Below are 16983 nucleotides of genomic sequence, written 5' to 3'. Positions count from 1 at the left end.
TAAATGAACCGAACGCGATCAAACAATAACAATTTAAACATGAACGAATCACTGTTCGTCTTTAGTTCGTTTAACTAACCGAATGAAAAAAAATTATTCACGTTCGTCCCGTTTAATTATCGAACGAATCGAACAAGAACTCATTGAAGAACCGAACACGTATTGTTCGCGAACAACGAGTTTTTTTTGACAGCCCTACCTTTAGTTCGCGAACAACGAGTTTTTTTGACAGCCCTACCTTTGATAGCTTAAATACATACATACATGAAGCCGTAATCCGCCGAAAAGTCTCCCGACTCTCTCATCTTTGGAGTTTGACGCCAAACGTGGGCGCCACGTCATCTCCGATCAACGAATGCTCTAATTTTCCAAACGTACCACTACAAGTTGTTATCCCTTTCCGTTTCCAAGTTTTAGAAGCCGCGCGTCTCTTGAAGTCCCAGGAAGCTTCCCCACTCTCCCGAGAGAGCTCCTTGCCGTTCTTGGGTTCTCCTCCTCCTTCCCATGAACTCCCTTCTTCTCCCTCCCACCTTGGCTGTTCTAAGCCGATAGAGATGGCGGAAGAGGAGAATAGGGTAAGGGTGGGGGGGCCCAGGAGCGTGCTCCACGGGATCGAGGAGTCCACCCCGGTCGCGATCAAGGAGCTCCTCGCTGGCGGGGTCGCTGGAGGCGTTGCCAAGACCGCCGTTGCTCCGTTCGAGCGCGTCAAGATCCTGTTTCAGGTACCTTGAGAGATTGTTACAATCTTTTCTTTAAAGTTTTGAAGTCATCGATTAATCACAGGTTGGTGAGATGGGGAATTGAGTTGCAATCCGGGGGAGCTGGGTGGTTGTTTGGGATGATTGTCAGTTCTGGGAACTCGGATATGTTTTGGATCTATGGTTTAGGATTTGATCGGTTTCTGATGCAATTTCATTTTCATGCTTCTCATATTCTGTTGATGGTTCTGGTTCTCTTTTTTCTAGCTTCTATGGTTTGAACTTGGAAGATGAATGGTGATTTTTGAGCGATTCGGACACTATTTACTTACATTTAGCAGCTTGGATAAATTTTATATTTGTCTCTTAAATTTTGATCCAGTGAAAATTGGACTTAAGTTTGCATTCTTGCTTTATGAACTTGATCCTGAATTCCTTTTGTACATATACCATTATCAAATCATACATTGATGCCTTAATAACTTACTATTATCGTCCCTTTCTATGCAATTATCAAATAAAGTGTCGCCACTGTCACCGATTGCCTACTGGCATTGTTGTATTCTTTCCAAACCCAAGCCAGAGGTCTCGTATGACAATGTTTGGTGGTATTAATGGCATAAGGTCTTATGGAATGATGTAATTTGGTCATGCAGCTTCAAGTTAATGGTTTGATTCTGATGTACTGCAAGGAAAATGAACCATAAAAAAATTCAGGGGACTCAAAGGTAAAGAACTATTGACCTAAAGTTGAGAAACCTCTATGTAATTGACCTAATCTGTTCATGATTATAATGCAAGAGGAACTCACCATGATTAATTACTCTCATTTTCAAGCAATAATAGGATTGATATTTAATGAACTAGCAGTGGGAGAAATTGTCAGGAGTAGGATAGAATCCATGCCCATGATTATGCATTTTTAGTTCAGCCAAATGTCTTTGCATGTTGTTGATAAATCTGCAGGTACTATTTTTAGTTTGTATGGTGTGCTTCGCATGAACTAACTGGTGTGTAACTGGTTGTGTTGCTCTAAGTTTTCACGTCAAGGTACTCTTCTGTCTTTCTTTTCTAATATTATCCACCGTTACTATTTCACCAAATGCTGCAATATAAGGTGATTAGGTCCTTTTTAATCAATGGAAGGACCAATTTTTGAGGGCAAGCATTAACATTTGACAAATGACCGAAGCAAGCTGTGACCTTATGATGCCTGATTGTTTTTGATGCCTGATTGTTTTTGATTAAAATATTTGTAATGCAAAACAAAATGATCACACTTTGTCCCTAAAGAGTAAATAACCATCCTTGTTAAAGTTTTTTGTGATTTCCATTTTATGGCAGAAAAAAAATCTCTATGGACAAATAGAACTACATATATAAATAATCATAATCATAATAATAGTAATAATAATAATAATAATAATAAACTGCTAGATAACACAGATGTTCCCATCTTATTCTATCACAGCATTATATGATTCATATATTGTATAGCTTAAGCAAATAAATTTTTTTTTATTCAATAAGTTATTATGAAATAATTTTTACATCATCAAGGTTTGAGATTCAAGACCATTAAATAAAAAAAACCATAAAATTTTTTTCAAAGAAAATATTTTCATTTTTTTTTTTGACAGTTTTAAAATTTTATAAGGCTTATATGATTTATTCACAGTTTTGAAAATAATATCTCAAACTAAATTGAAATATAAAATGAGAAACTAACAGGAACAAACCCCCAAGAATTTAAAATTAAATTATTTTTGAAACATTGATTAGCATAAATTTCTTATATGATTTGTAACTCATAAAAAACAATTAAGAAAATGATTTTTATTTTCCTAAAATAGAGTCTACCTATCTATGCCCCATTCAACTTGCAATTTCTATGTATTTTGTATATTAGGGGTTTATTCAGACAAACAAAATTCATCATTACTATCAAAAGAAAGTGCTCTCCTTCTTTCTAGTCCCTTTCATTTCTCTTAGTATAAGGTTTACACATAGGAATTCATGCATGATTGAGACTCAATATGCATTATTGAGAAAGTGTTGTTAAAGGCAAGTTGGGTAATCGCATAGGCCCTCGAGGGCAATGAATGGATATAGCACATACACGCCTTTTATTGGGCTTCATGCAAGTGTAGGAGTGTTTGTAAGGTGTCGGGCAGTAAGGCATTCACCTTTCCTTTATTAAAGAGATGAATACTAATACTTTAAATATAAAAATGAGTTTTTTTTTATGATGATAGTTTGGCATGAGGTGATATGAAAAGAGAATTAAAGGTTGGAGAAACAATGTTGTGTTCTAGAGATTAATTGGACAAAATAAGTATGAGAGCTTTGTGTTATAGAATACTTATTATTGCGTTTGAAGAAGATGTGAGTGTAAGGACAGGGTTGCAAATGAACCCATACACTTTATATGCTACTTGTGATTTGGTTTAATTAAAGCTCATTTGTGATTATTTAATTAACTAATCTAACAAGCATGAATTCATTTTATAAATAATCAGTTGATAATTGAACTAGCTTGTTCACTTCTAATCATGAACAACTTTATGGTAGCTTGTGAACAAGCTTATTTAGAAGCTTGATTAAGGCTCAATAGTATGCTCATTTAAGACTCAATTACAAATTTCTTTAGGGGCATTTACATAAATACCACATAATTCTTATATTTTTATAAATCTAAAACCAAAAATTTTATATTTAAATACTCAATTTACTATGTGATACAAGGGAAATTAGTGTTGTAACTATCTACAATCAATTCCTGCGAAATCTACAATGACAACAGTTGGACATACCTATTAAATTGGTGAACCGACACATATTTCTTATGTTATGATTTTCTTTTCCATTTGTTCACTCTGTGTTTGCATTTGTTTTATCTCCCAATAGGTATTGGTTTTTTTTAATTGCACATATATTAATAATTTCTAAAAAACAATTATTATTTCTATTATGCATTGTGTTTTATCTTTTGGAGGTATGATATGTCATCATATATGTATCACTTTGTATCTATTTCAGGTCAGTGTTTATGCTGGATAGTTCATTATATGTTCAATCATTGATTCTTATTCTCCTCTTTACTTGATCTTCAATATTAATGATGTGATCTAAGAATCATCAATACTAAACATTTCCATCATGAAATCAAACTATTGAAGTTTTAATAATCATGATGCATTTAGGGGTTGTTTGTTTTGCTATATTATCAATATAATACATTTTTTTTGCATGGTTTTTCAAAAGGTTGGTTTTATTGAATGAAAAAAATACAGTGTAAAATTTTAATATATTTGTAACTCATTTTTTTGTTATGGTGAATTCAATATTCGGTTGATTTAGGTTTCATGTGGTTAAGCTTTTTCTGTTATAAAAATTTGTTTAAAAGGAGTTCTTTAAAACTGGTGTTTTAAAGTTGATGCTTTTCAAATTTTATAGACTCTTTAGATAAACTGTTTTTTTTTTTTTTGTGCTTTCCTGAACCAAAAAGCTCTTTTGTAATTAGTCAAGTTTGTCAATGTAGCTTTTTTTTAATAATTAATAAATCTCAATTATTATATTTATTTTTTTAAAAATGGGATGTATATACATACCACTAACTTCTTAACTATGCGTAGAATTGAAGAATGACAACACATAGCCACCCATATCGTGTGGAAATCATAAAATTTTCCATCCTGCTCATTTGGTTCTTATCACATTTGTCCCTATTTCAATTAAAAAAAAAATTAAATTATCATCACTATACTTCTCTCTAGATGCAGGTCACACAAGATTCTTCTAATCCCTTTCTTTCTCCGTTGCCTTCTCAATGCCTTGCTCTTCTCCAAGGGTTTGAACGACTTGTTTTGAGGGTATTTCGGACCTTTTGTTTTACAAAACAACAAAATGGAGGATGGAAGCGACTCTGAATTCACACTAAAAAAACGACCGTAAATGAATGTTTGATAGAAGCGCTTGTTGGAGAAGTTGTTTGGCCAAACAAACACTCTCCATTTTGTCGGCTTTATGTGCTAGTGAAGGGAGGCAAGAAGCCCTTCCAAATGAGCCCCTGATTTCCAAAATTGTTTCTACCCATTGCTATTGGCCTATCATGTCACTAATTGCTTCGTGTCGGGGACTGCTTGCTCCTGTCGTTGACGCCATAAACAATAGACGGCCACCGCACATCCATTGCCTTTACGATTGGGTTTTACACTTAATTTATTTTATTTCAAACCAAGCACAATAAAATAATCTCCTACATTTGTTTTATACCCAACCAAATAATTCTAACATATTTTAAATACACTATGGGCCTGTTTGGTTAGCTGAAAATGTGGTGTACTGTGTTTGGAATGCAAGAGATTCTAAATTTTGGTTCGGTTATCTCAAAAAGGAATTTAATGCAAAATTAAAGTGAATTTCAAATGCAACCGATAGTTCATTTTGAGTGTTTTTGAAATCATCGGATTAGGGTGATTTTCCAATACACTTCAAATGGTGATGGCTACCGCACTCTCTATAGTCACCATGACCACACATTGCACTGCCGCCATTGGTCACCGTAGCTCTTGCCCACCATAGCCCCTAGCCTTCCCTCATCGTCACTGGGACTAGCTGTCGCTGCCTAACCTGACAGCCATTTTAGTCTTAGCCTTCGTTGTCTGCCAATTGTCACCATTTTCGTTGGTTGCAGCTGCAACAGCCATTGCAGTCCACCAAGCATCGCCCGCCGTCACCACACCACTAATGAGCGAAGTTATGTTAAATTTATTTTTCTTCAAACCAAAAAGTAAAAGTTCGAAATAATCCATCGACTGTCAAAAAGTAATCAATTTTGTTCTGGAGTTTTAAAGTGTTTCATTTTAATCCCATACTACTGAAAATTAATCTAAATTAGTTTGGAGGCTGAATTTCATGGTTAAAGCTAACATAGACCATTAACTTTGCGAGTATTTAGAAATAAGAGTTTTAATGAAAAAAATATTTTTATTATTAGTCTATTTTTAAATGTAATAAATTATTTAAATTTTTGAATGATGGAAAATCTTTATTTCATGAAGTAAATAATCATATATAATTATATCTCTTTAATGAATTTGAATATTTTATCAATAGAATAAGAATAGGCCCAAAGCAGAAAGAAGCTCAAGCTTCATGCGTAGTCTTTAATTATTTTCAATTCAATATTTGTCTTCAAATAAATGGGCATCCAATTACTCCATTGTATTGTTATGCATAGGCCACTGATAATTTGTTGGGTCACTTTGTACCTAGGATCCTGCAGGTTAGCCCTTCTCACTAATATAACTTTTACTTTACAATCTATGCTACAACTTAAAAAACATTTTAGATTTCACAAGATAAAATTCCAGCCATTCAATAAATTTATTGTTTACAATGGATAGATCTCTTTATATTTAACCTAAATCTCATTTAAAATATTCTTCCATATTCGATCAAGCAAATAAATAAGATTAGTTTAGTACTAATTATTTTTTTGTTTACCTGTTATTATAATGTTCTCATTTATGCTGGCTGTTTTGTAAGAGGTAATATAATTTGGGTAAGAAAATAAAGAGTTACATATTTAAATAAAAAAATCTCTGTAAATACTGCAGGTTATTTTTCATTCAACACTTTGGATTGAATTTTTAGACTTGAGGAAAAAAAAATTGACAAATGACTTGACATAAATTAAATTGACCACTCACCTGGCTGTTTTTCAGCTAACCACTGGTAGACATTATCATTCAATTTAGCCATTTTTTTTATGTTGTATATGAATCGATTTATTGTAGTACTCTGTTGCTGCCGCCATGACATTCTTCAAAACAACATTCTTGAATCCTGCTAACTTAATTTTATCATTTAGATATTGCACACAAAATCTATTTGTAATATCTTGCGGAACATTCTCCAAAGCAGACATTAATCTCTTTTGTTTATCTGAGATAAATATAAATCTGTATTTTATTCAAAATATATAAATCTCTAGACAATAACTCTAAGAATCACTTCCAATTATATTTGGTTTCACTTTCAACTATATTTGAGTTCATTTTCAACAATGGTCCATGTTATTTGAATTATTATCATTCAAATTAAATGCAGTTAATAGCCGCCCTTTATGGTCTCTTAAAAAAATTACTATCAACCCCAATCATTAGCTTTCAACTTTTGACTAAGCTTTTTTGTATGTTTCAAAGGAGCATACATCCTGACAAATCTCAATTGGCCATCTAAATTTGTCTCACGTGCTGTTTGTTCTAATATAATTGTTCCCAGATTTTTTTTACCTTCCAAGAAGTAATCACTTATTTCTTGAATTGTTCATCCTTTTTCATATGAACCAACTTACATGTTTTATTGATGATTTTTATAACTTGCCACTTTGAAACTTGTAATTTCAGATCATTTATTACCTATCTTATATAAAATTTAGCCTTGCATTGCGGATTTTATACCTACCTTATTTGTATTGGTTAATATTTTATTATGATTACTCCATGAACATATCTCATGAAATGATTTTTTGTGCCATGAATGACTTACCTCACATTTTGAAATATACTAATGAAATTGACAATTCGGCTTCATACAAATACTTTTGTACTTTTTTTATTATTTTTTGAGAACTTAATTGTCTTTCCCTTGATAATTGACCAATTTTGCACAAATTCTTTGAATTCTTCCTTACTACTAAATATCGTTCTCATTTTAAGATCATATTTTTGGAACCGTATCTTGGTATTGAAAACTGGCTCCTTAAGACTGCAGCTTCGTTGTTGAACACTGGCTTCATCATTGAAATTCATACAATCACCATCATAACATTTTATTTCCATCATTTCATTAGAACTTACAGTATATTTCCCAATCTTCTTCTTGCATTTATTTATTATACGTGTAAATTCGGAAGAAGGCTCAATATTGCTTTCAAATAACTCATCATCTTCATGATTTCATGATCACTGTCTACAAAATTTCCACCATAATTTGAGATATTCGTAATTTTCATCATCATTATAAGAACCATTCTTCTCATTTTTCTCCACCTTTTTGTCTTTACCCTCTACATTTTCTAGTTCAGTATTAGTCATTTTAGTCTAACCATAAAAAAGTTGCGAGAAGTTTGTATTATCAAGCTATTTAGACACAACTTCATATGGTCTAACTTTTTTTATTGGTCTCATCTCATCATTATTTTGAGATGTTTTGCTGGAAAAAAATAATAATAATAACAATTCATCATAATTTGAAAAAAAAATATTAGAATAGAATTTGAAAAAAAAAACTTACAATAAATAAACTTACTCTCTTAAGATTTTCACATTAATAGCGGACGACTTTTGTTGGATGGCCTTCAATGATCTTCCCTATAACAAAAAAGTGATCTAAATTCACGGTATTTATACTCAATTTGAGAAAAAAAAATGAAATAAATTATACATGTGCTTGGCTTTGATGAACTATCATGATTGTCGCCTCCTATGTTACCCATTTTTTTAGTTGACACCACTTCTCGCTCGCACATTGAAGTAAATCACACTCGTATCCTAAACTTACTCCAGCTTGGTTGCTAAAAAAAATGTTGATTCTCTAGTCTCTCTCCCACTCACTTGCATGATATGGGGTTGTTTAGTAGCAAGATTTGAGGGATTTAATTTGGAGTTAAATCTTACCAATTAGCTAGAAAGACAACCTAAAGGAGCTTGGATACAAATAAGATTTAATCGCGTTCCAACTATATTTATTAAGTCCGATTTTAGGTAAAATGGAGGAGAAATAAGATTTTAGATCCCTTAGGATTTAAAGTTGTCATTTTTGCTATTTGGAAGGATTTAGGCTCTTGTTCAAATAGCCTAAATCGTGCTACCAAACAAACCCCAAATCCTACAAAATTTGAAAATTTGTTTCTGGTTTTGTGTTAATCTTATTAAAATCAAATAATGCAAGGTGGTGCAGAGAAAGATGATATTACTTGCTTTTCTTCGGCGAAATCCTCCTATCCTGGACAAGCTTATATTCTCGTCAATGCTTGCTCCAGTTGGCCCCGCTCGCCACCTCTCCAAGTTGAACCGACTCAGGCCGAAGTGTGGTTCCATCTCAGTTATTGAAGGTTGAAGCCAGGTAGTGGTCAAATTGACTAAACAAGTAAGATCCACAAAAAGGACTAAGCAACAAAAGTCACACGAGTAGAAGATGCAATGCATGGAAGGTATAAAACCGCGAAGTGACAATTTAGGGAGTTTGGATGGTTTTCGTAAATATAAATTTTTAATTTGATCAATTTATTCTCAATTGGTGAAGCAACACCATTAAATTAAATGGAAAATATAATTCAGGATTAATTTGGATCAATTTTCAATAGAGTAGGACTAAAGTAGGACACCTTAATACTCCGTGACTAAATTGGTGACTTGCTGATGGTTTGGAGATTATTTTGGGCTTTCTCTCTCAAAACAAATAAGAAAATATAAAGTCTTACATTTATTTTACGGTCACCAAACAATTTTACATTATTTCAAATACAAAACAATACTTTTACATTACATTCCTTTTACATTTTATTTCGTTTACGGCAAGCCAAACAATCCCTTTATTCCTTTCATTTACATTATTCCTCTTTTAGCAAATCAAACAATTGTTAATTTTTTTACGATCTGATATCCAAATTGTAGTCATATACAATTTGATTTATCAATTAGTAGATTTGATCCCAATAACAATTATGCTACATATTTTATCCTTTAATGAACTTAATAGCAGTTATTGAAATCAATTAGTTTTGCAATGTATCGGTGCCAATTATCATATTATAAATGTTTCATGCTGTAATAATATGCACTATGAATACTTGCACTAGAATTTTGGGCAGGTCTTTTTCCTAAAGCTCCATAGAAATGCACCATTTTGCTCTCTATTTTTTCTCATTTTTGGATGGACGATGGTCGATTTCACGATATACCCGGACTTCATAGTACCTCCTTTTTTTAGTAAAATAAATGAGACTTTTACTGTTTGGTTTCGCTACTTTTCCCAATATTGCAATTTAATTCATGATTTTCACAAATTCTTCATTTTGATTAGGATTGTAATCGAGTTGAGTATATCATGGTTTGGACTTGGCTTGATATAATTATAAGTTGTTCATGTTCAGCTTGAGCTTGTGTCGAGCTTTCATATATTGTTCAAGCTTGACTTGTTTAAATTTTTCAATGTTTGAACTTGATTTTTACTAAATTTATTTATGGAAAGTAAACATGTATTTAACGAGCTTCAAACAAATTAAAAATTCAAATGAGAACTAGATTTTCATATAAAAATTTAATAAATAATTTTACAAATCTGATCGCATGTGTTAATTTATCGATTATAAACTCTGTAAAAATGAAAGGTAACACATGAACCGTGATCATATAGGATGTAATCTCTCATATTTTAGTTTGATCATACATTTAAATTTGCGCCCCCAACTCTCATATTCAAATATAGGTGTTGGCTTTCGCATAGTGATATGCACTTTTCATTTTTCTAATTTTTTTGGATAATTTTATGGATGTCTTTTATATTCAGTTGTTGCACCATCTTTATTCTTAATCATATATAACTTACAATGATGTGGTGTACTTTCTCAACGCCACTTTTTAATCAGATCGGACTTCTTAGAAGAGTGAAAATGTGAGAAATATAAGAGACTGGAGTTTTAGATATCCTTGCACGTCGCGATCTCGCCACTGCCTTCGGTGTTTGCATGCCCTAGCAACTCAGGGTTTTGTATGTTTTGGGCAAAACCCGAAGATGCAAAACTGTGGGAAGCCATAGGGAAAGTGAGTTTTGTGGAGGTTTAAAAATAATTTTAAGGGATATTTTCATACATATCACATAAGTCTTATCTATTTTCTCATCTAACACCTGAACTTTAATAAAATAAATATATAATTAATAAATATTCTAAAAATATTATTGATATAAAAATATATTAGCATTAAATCTATAATTAATTAAATTCTAGTTAATTAAGTTTTATTTAAATAATATATCACATATGATACGAGTTATCATCAAGTTTAATATCGAGTATTTAATAAGTTACTTGTTGAACAATAAACAAGCTTATTCGGGAACATAAATGAACAACTTCGACTATGTTCATGTTTAGTTCATTTAAGCTCCGAGCCTAGTTCAAGTTGTTCAAAAGAGGGCCTGAATATGTTTGATCATGTTCGTTCAACTTCAACTCGGCACGATTAAGATTTGATCATTTAAGCTCTGAACAATTACTAATTTGAACGAACATGATCAAATCTTAACAAAGTCGAGTTCAAGTTGTTGATCAAGTGCATTGCTTCATTAACGGCCTTAATTTTGATCTGTTTTTCAAAATTTATCATTATTTTTACTTGTTATTTATAATTTCTTATGAAGAATTTTTCTTAAAAAAATAATTTTTTTTCTGGCGACCATCTATTTATCTTGTTCTTCATTCTCTCCCATCACAATATTGGTTTAGTATTAACGAATTACGAGGTTGCTTATTATGTAGTACTTTTGTATGGTGTAATGTTTGACTTGTGGTTGATTACAAAATTTTCATTTTTGCCATTTGTCGCTATGTAAATTTGTTGAACAGCCCAGTGGAGAGGGAAGAGGAGGCTGGTGTTAAGTATATACTTGGATATTGGGGGAAAGAATCGAACACTATGCAAATCGGCTGGACCAAATACACTTTTTGCTAAAATAGGAAGGATAAAATATTATTATTATTATTTGGTGGTTGGACTTAATGATGTCGACTTGATGAAATCATCAAAATGCACCAAATGATGGATGTCGAGACCGGGCAGAGAACATAAAGCTCGCAGGACCTAACCAAAAACCCGAACCTCATTGTTAAGGAATGGTTTATTTATAGATTAATCTCTGATTAACTAGTATTGCGATCACATTAATGTGGAAGCTCGACTTACCAGGCCAGCAACCAGTGTTGTTTAACTTTTCTGTTTTAAAATGTTTATTACATTCAATGTTTGAACGGCTTGTTCAGTTTACATCATTTTGTAATCATTTTTTATAAAAGAAATTTCTGTTGTGGTTGGCAGACTAGAAGAGCTGATTTTCAGGGTATTGGTTTGTTTGGTTCATTCCAAAAGATCATCCGAACTGAAGGGGTACTTGGATTTTACAGGTTTGATCTTGTTGAGCTTGTCTTTTCCTTGTATTGAATTATCCACGCATATTCTTAATTCTGTAATATTATTTTCTCACACTTTCAGGGGAAATGGAGCCAGTATAGCTCGTATTGTGCCTTATGCAGCATTGCACTACATGGCTTATGAACAATACCGTCGTTGGATAATTCTTGGATTTCCAGATATCAACAGAGGGCCTGTTCTTGACCTGGTTTCAGGTTCCATTGCTGGTGGAACTGCAGTGCTCTGCACTTATCCTCTGGATTTAGTCCGCACCAAACTTGCTTATCAGGTGCAGATCGTAGAGTAATTCTTCATCTTTTATTTAGCTTTACGTAGTTTTCTTGTTAAAGAACGACTGTGGTTGCAGTTAGTAAAAAAAAGGAAAAAAATTGTGTCAAGATCGGTCCAAATTTTAATTTTGAGATGAATGCAATTATTATAAAGCAACTAAAATTTATTTGCATGCTTATTAAAGTAAATTTAATGAGATTGAGAGTCATTCTAACAAAAAAATTCCATAGGATGCCCTGTGCCCATTTTTTTCCATTCTTCTTCAAGTCATTTCTTAGTTCTTACTGAGGTAAAGCTTGATTTAGGTGTGATAATTATGAAGTTTGGTGCCAAGTATAGCCAATCTTAGTACTCTTTAACACCAATGGAAGTTCTTTTACAGGTTATTGAATCTTCCAAGCTGAAATTTACAGTATTGTCTTCCGGTGATCAGGTTTATCACGGAATTCGTGACTGCATGATAAAGATATATAAAAAAAATGGCTTAAGAGGTCTCTATCGTGGCATTGGTATGCTATTCTCTCTGCAATTTCTCTTAGTCAGATTTCTAATTATTCTGTTTTATTTCTTATGGTCCTCTTAAATACCCATTGGCTACTAGAAACTTGCTATTTTTAAAGAAAACATAAAAAAAAGAAATGCAAGGACTTGCAGATTTAGGCATTTTACTGCAAAAATAGTATTTCTAAAGCATAATCCTTCCTAAATGAAATCATAGTCTGAAGATCTCCCACAGACAGCACCATTCTACAAATTTCAGAATTTATCTTTAAATCAGCATGTTAAATGTTTTCCTTCAACTTTTCCCCAAAACTATCAGGCCCATCCTTATACGGAATCTTCCCATATTCTGGTCTCAAGTTTTATTTCTACGAGGCCATGAAAGCTCGTGTTGATGAGGAACGCAAGAAAGACGTTAGTGTGAATCTTGCTTGCGGCTCCATTGCCGGTTTGCTGGGCCAAAGTATTACCTATCCTCTAGACGTCGTCAGGAGACAAATGCAGGTACCATACCTTTGCTTTCTTCATATTTTAAAGATTTGCATGCATACCATTCATTTCTTATGCATTCACATATCTAACACCTAAAACTTTAATTTTTACATATATGACACGTTACCTACACATGAAAAGTTGCATTTCACTTTTTAAAAGTTAAACTAATGATATTTGATGTGATATGAAACATTTGGGTGGTATAAATTTAAAGAATATAAGCTTAAGCGTTAGTAAGAATTGGGTGGTATGTATGTAAATGCCCATTATATTTTTGTATGAAGTATGCGAAATCAAAGAGCAAGCTTAGGGAAACAATGTAGAAATAATCTTCAGGTGCACTCCCTTTCAACTTCCACTGAAGGAACAGCTAAAGGAACGTTCGAAACGCTTGTTATGATTGTTCAGAATCAAGGCTGGAGGCAACTATTTTCTGGCCTGAGCATCAATTTTCTTAAGGTGAGCTTAATATTAAACTTATGCGCTTCATAGAACTATATAACTACCTATGTCCATGGCTTCTTAGTGTAAAAATAAAAATTTCCAGGTTGTTCCCTCAGTAGCCATTGGATTCACAGTTTATGATTTGATGAAGTCATGGCTTAAAGTTCCAGCCCGAGATGAAATTTCCATAAAAACAATTACAGAAGAAAGGAAGAGCCATGTGTCATCCTCATGACATTTTGGATAGATTTTTTTTTAATTTTTTAAAAATATTTTTTTTTATACATACACACCACTCAATTCTTACGTATTTATATACGTAACACCTAAACTTTAATTTTTACATATGTCCCTACGCCTGAAAAGGTGCATTCCACCCTTTCAAGGTTGATGATTTGGGCGGTATAAATGTAAGAAGTTAAATTTGGGTGTTTGAAATGTAAATGCATAGAAATTGGGTGATATCCATGTAAATGGCCCTTATAAAAATAAAGAAGAATTAGGTTATTGTGATGATTTCCTTTGGAAGTGATTAGTGCTCCAGCTTTTTGTGTGTAGAGCTTTCCATCTTCGGCTGTATAAGAAAAGGTATTGGTAGCATGATCTGTATTATTGATCCTTGAGCAGTTAGTTTAGTGATAACTGTATATGCAGAAATCTGTGTAATTAATCTATAAAATTATTTTATTTTATTTTTTTAATTATTGTTAATGTTGTTGTGTAAAAGGAGGTTTACTCATCTTAGAAGATTGGTACCGCTCATTCTTAAGATCAAATTATAAGTAGATTGGTGTTAGGGTGGTTAACGATCTAATTTCGAGTTGAGTTGGGGTTGGGTTAAATGAATTGAATGCGGCTCATGGTTTGTTATATTTGACTTTTAGTCGAGTCGACTTGAAATCAAAACCAGCTGGCTCAAATTGAGTTATTTGGATCTTTTCTGGCTAAAAAATTGATTGAGACTCATATCAATTTTATTTAGCATTATGTATAATTTTTTATATGTAAAGTTATTTGGATCTTTTCTGGCTAAAAAATTGATTGACACTCATATCAATTTTATTTAGCATTATATATAATTTTTTATATGTAAAAAAAAAAAAAAGCTTCGAGTTGATCTTGTGCTATTACGAGCTCATTCATGTATGACTTGAAATCATCTCTAAAAAAATTCAATCTAAAATTGTGACTAATAGCTCTGTTTGTTTTTTTCGTTTTGAACTAAAATTCAACTTAATTTTTGAGCAATTAATGATCTTCACAGCCCTAATTGTTGGACGATGCGTATAATCTCGATCGTCAATTATGGGTTTTTTTTTAAATAAATGGTATTAGGTTTAAGAAAACCATTTAAAGAACACAAGGATATAATGAAGCTATGATTATTGTGTTTTGATCAAAATATTTAATAATAACTACTTTATTGTTCTTTATGTAGAGGAAGTAGATATTATATGTCAATCATGTTAGAAATATATTCCCGTTATATATGCTAATGATTGGGGTGAATCAAAAAAGAAGAAATTAAAATGGTTGGAAGCTATGTAATAGAAGATGTAATCATTGCCTAATTATCACATGCATTAGAGCTAATAAAGCTTCCAAAAGGAAAAGAATTGCATGAATGAAAATGGATGATGATACTAAAAAGCCAAATTAATTATCTTTCAATTAATTTATGAAATTAATATTGGTTTTGTAGGGTTTGGTCAAAAAGAAAAGCACTAATTTTGAGAATATTATTTTCTTGTTATGTTAATGTTGTTTTTAGGGTCCAAAACCCCATATTTGGTTTAATAGCAAGATTGGAGTAGAAGATTAATGTTAATTAAAACTCTATTTTGTTTGAAAATGTATTGCATGAGCCCCTCTACTGTGCTATAAAAAATGGCTTTTGAGGAAGCATTAGCCATGCACAAATATGATGAATTATAAAATAAAAATAAAAATGATCAAGAACCACAAAAGAGAGCATTATGATTTATATTGTTAAATAAACATTTTGCCTAGAACGGCAGCAGAGGAAAGATGATTGAATCCAGTTGATAAACAGTCATGACTTATTTAAGTAGATTTCAAAAGAGTCACAAATGTTTGGGGAGAAGAGTCTGGATCATGTCATCTATATGATAAAAATGATTATTGATCTTCTTTCAAAAATTTGAGATCAATAGAATGCATTCAATTGTATTTATTAGATATTTCCCCTATAATTTTACTTAATTTTGGAATCTTGTTTCTCATGGATCAAGCCCCTATAATGAATTTTATCTTGAATGATATCTTTGATAATACTTTTGATTAAAGATATTCAGTTATGTTCTGTGGTTTCATCATAACCTGAATCTCTGAAGATTTTTTCCTTATAAGAAAATGTGGAATGACTCGAAAGGATCGATAGCATGTTGATAAATCACAATTATATGAAGACAAATTTAATAAATTACATAAACAAGGGTATAAATGTCTAAGATGAAACTTTGGTCTACAATTTATTCCCAACAAATAGAAACTAAAAATGAAATTAGGATATATATTATCCAAATAAGTCATATGTTCTATACATAAAAAGTGACACATAAGGTAGTAGACTCTATCTTATTTATTATAGATTTATTTTGTGTATTTTATAATAAAGGGTTATGAAGAACTCAAAAATGATCTAACACAATCACCTCAAAACTTAAGCATGAAAATGTGCATTTTATTTAAAGATCTTAATATTTTGATACTTTTAATGTGTTAAGAAAAAAAATTGGTGCTAACTATGTAAATACAGAAAATTTGCTTGTTTTGCATGTAAAATAGAGTTGTCAAAATCGGGTTCGTGGGTATGTCTGAAATTGACCTGCACAAAACTACTTGACCCAAAACTTAAACAAACTAGAAAGTCTAACCTAAACATAACCCTTCTTGAACCTGAATGAACCAAATCTTCTTGTGTAACCTGTTTAATATATAGATAAAAGCTATTTGAGTCAAATTCGAGTTAATATTGTGTTGAAGTGTCACTTAGAGTCAATTTCGGGTTGACAAGCTAGTTTCAAGTCAATCTCATAATGGCGACACAACCTAAATTTGACCCAAAAGTTAATTTACCACGAACGTAATTTTTTGAGTTCGAATCAAGTCAAGTTATTCTTTATGGCTTAATTTTAGACAAACCTAATTCTTTTTTATATCTCTCCAAAATTTTAAAATATAGTCAACTTTAAGGCAATATTACATATGATGTGATTTCATGCTCTAATTACAACCACATTGATATTCAAATAAAGCATAAAGTAACTTTCAATATGATGCATTTGTTCAGAGGACACATAACTAGTATGTTGAAGCTGTAATAATTCAGACTA

At 31.9% G+C, this 16983-nt stretch overlaps 1 protein-coding gene across 2 annotated transcripts; it reads left to right on the top strand.

Moving 5' to 3' along the window:
* Window positions 1-333: 333 nt before the first annotated feature.
* LOC110026986 (graves disease carrier protein) lies at window positions 334-13886 on the top strand. 2 transcript variants are annotated; one of them, XM_020728234.1, is made up of 7 exons: window positions 348-722; window positions 11804-11889; window positions 11978-12185; window positions 12570-12696; window positions 13008-13192; window positions 13520-13642; window positions 13731-13886. In XM_020728234.1, the coding sequence occupies exons 1-7, from the start codon at window positions 555-557 to the stop codon at window positions 13860-13862; spliced, it is 1029 nt and encodes a 342-aa protein (XP_020583893.1). In that variant the 5' UTR covers window positions 348-554; the 3' UTR covers window positions 13863-13886. The 2 variants fall into 2 exon arrangements, with proteins under 2 accessions (XP_020583894.1, XP_020583893.1); XM_020728235.1 differs by lacking the exon at window positions 13731-13886 and having other exon boundaries at window positions 334-722; window positions 13507-13540.
* Window positions 13887-16983: the final 3097 nt, after the last annotated feature.

The sequence above is a fragment of the Phalaenopsis equestris genome, unplaced genomic scaffold, assembly GCF_001263595.1.
Source record: "Phalaenopsis equestris unplaced genomic scaffold, ASM126359v1 Scaffold000410, whole genome shotgun sequence".
In the NCBI taxonomy this organism is placed as follows: Eukaryota; Viridiplantae; Streptophyta; class Magnoliopsida; order Asparagales; family Orchidaceae; genus Phalaenopsis; species Phalaenopsis equestris.
Note: the sequence above shows the minus strand (reverse complement) of the source record. Positions and strands in the feature narration are given on the sequence as shown.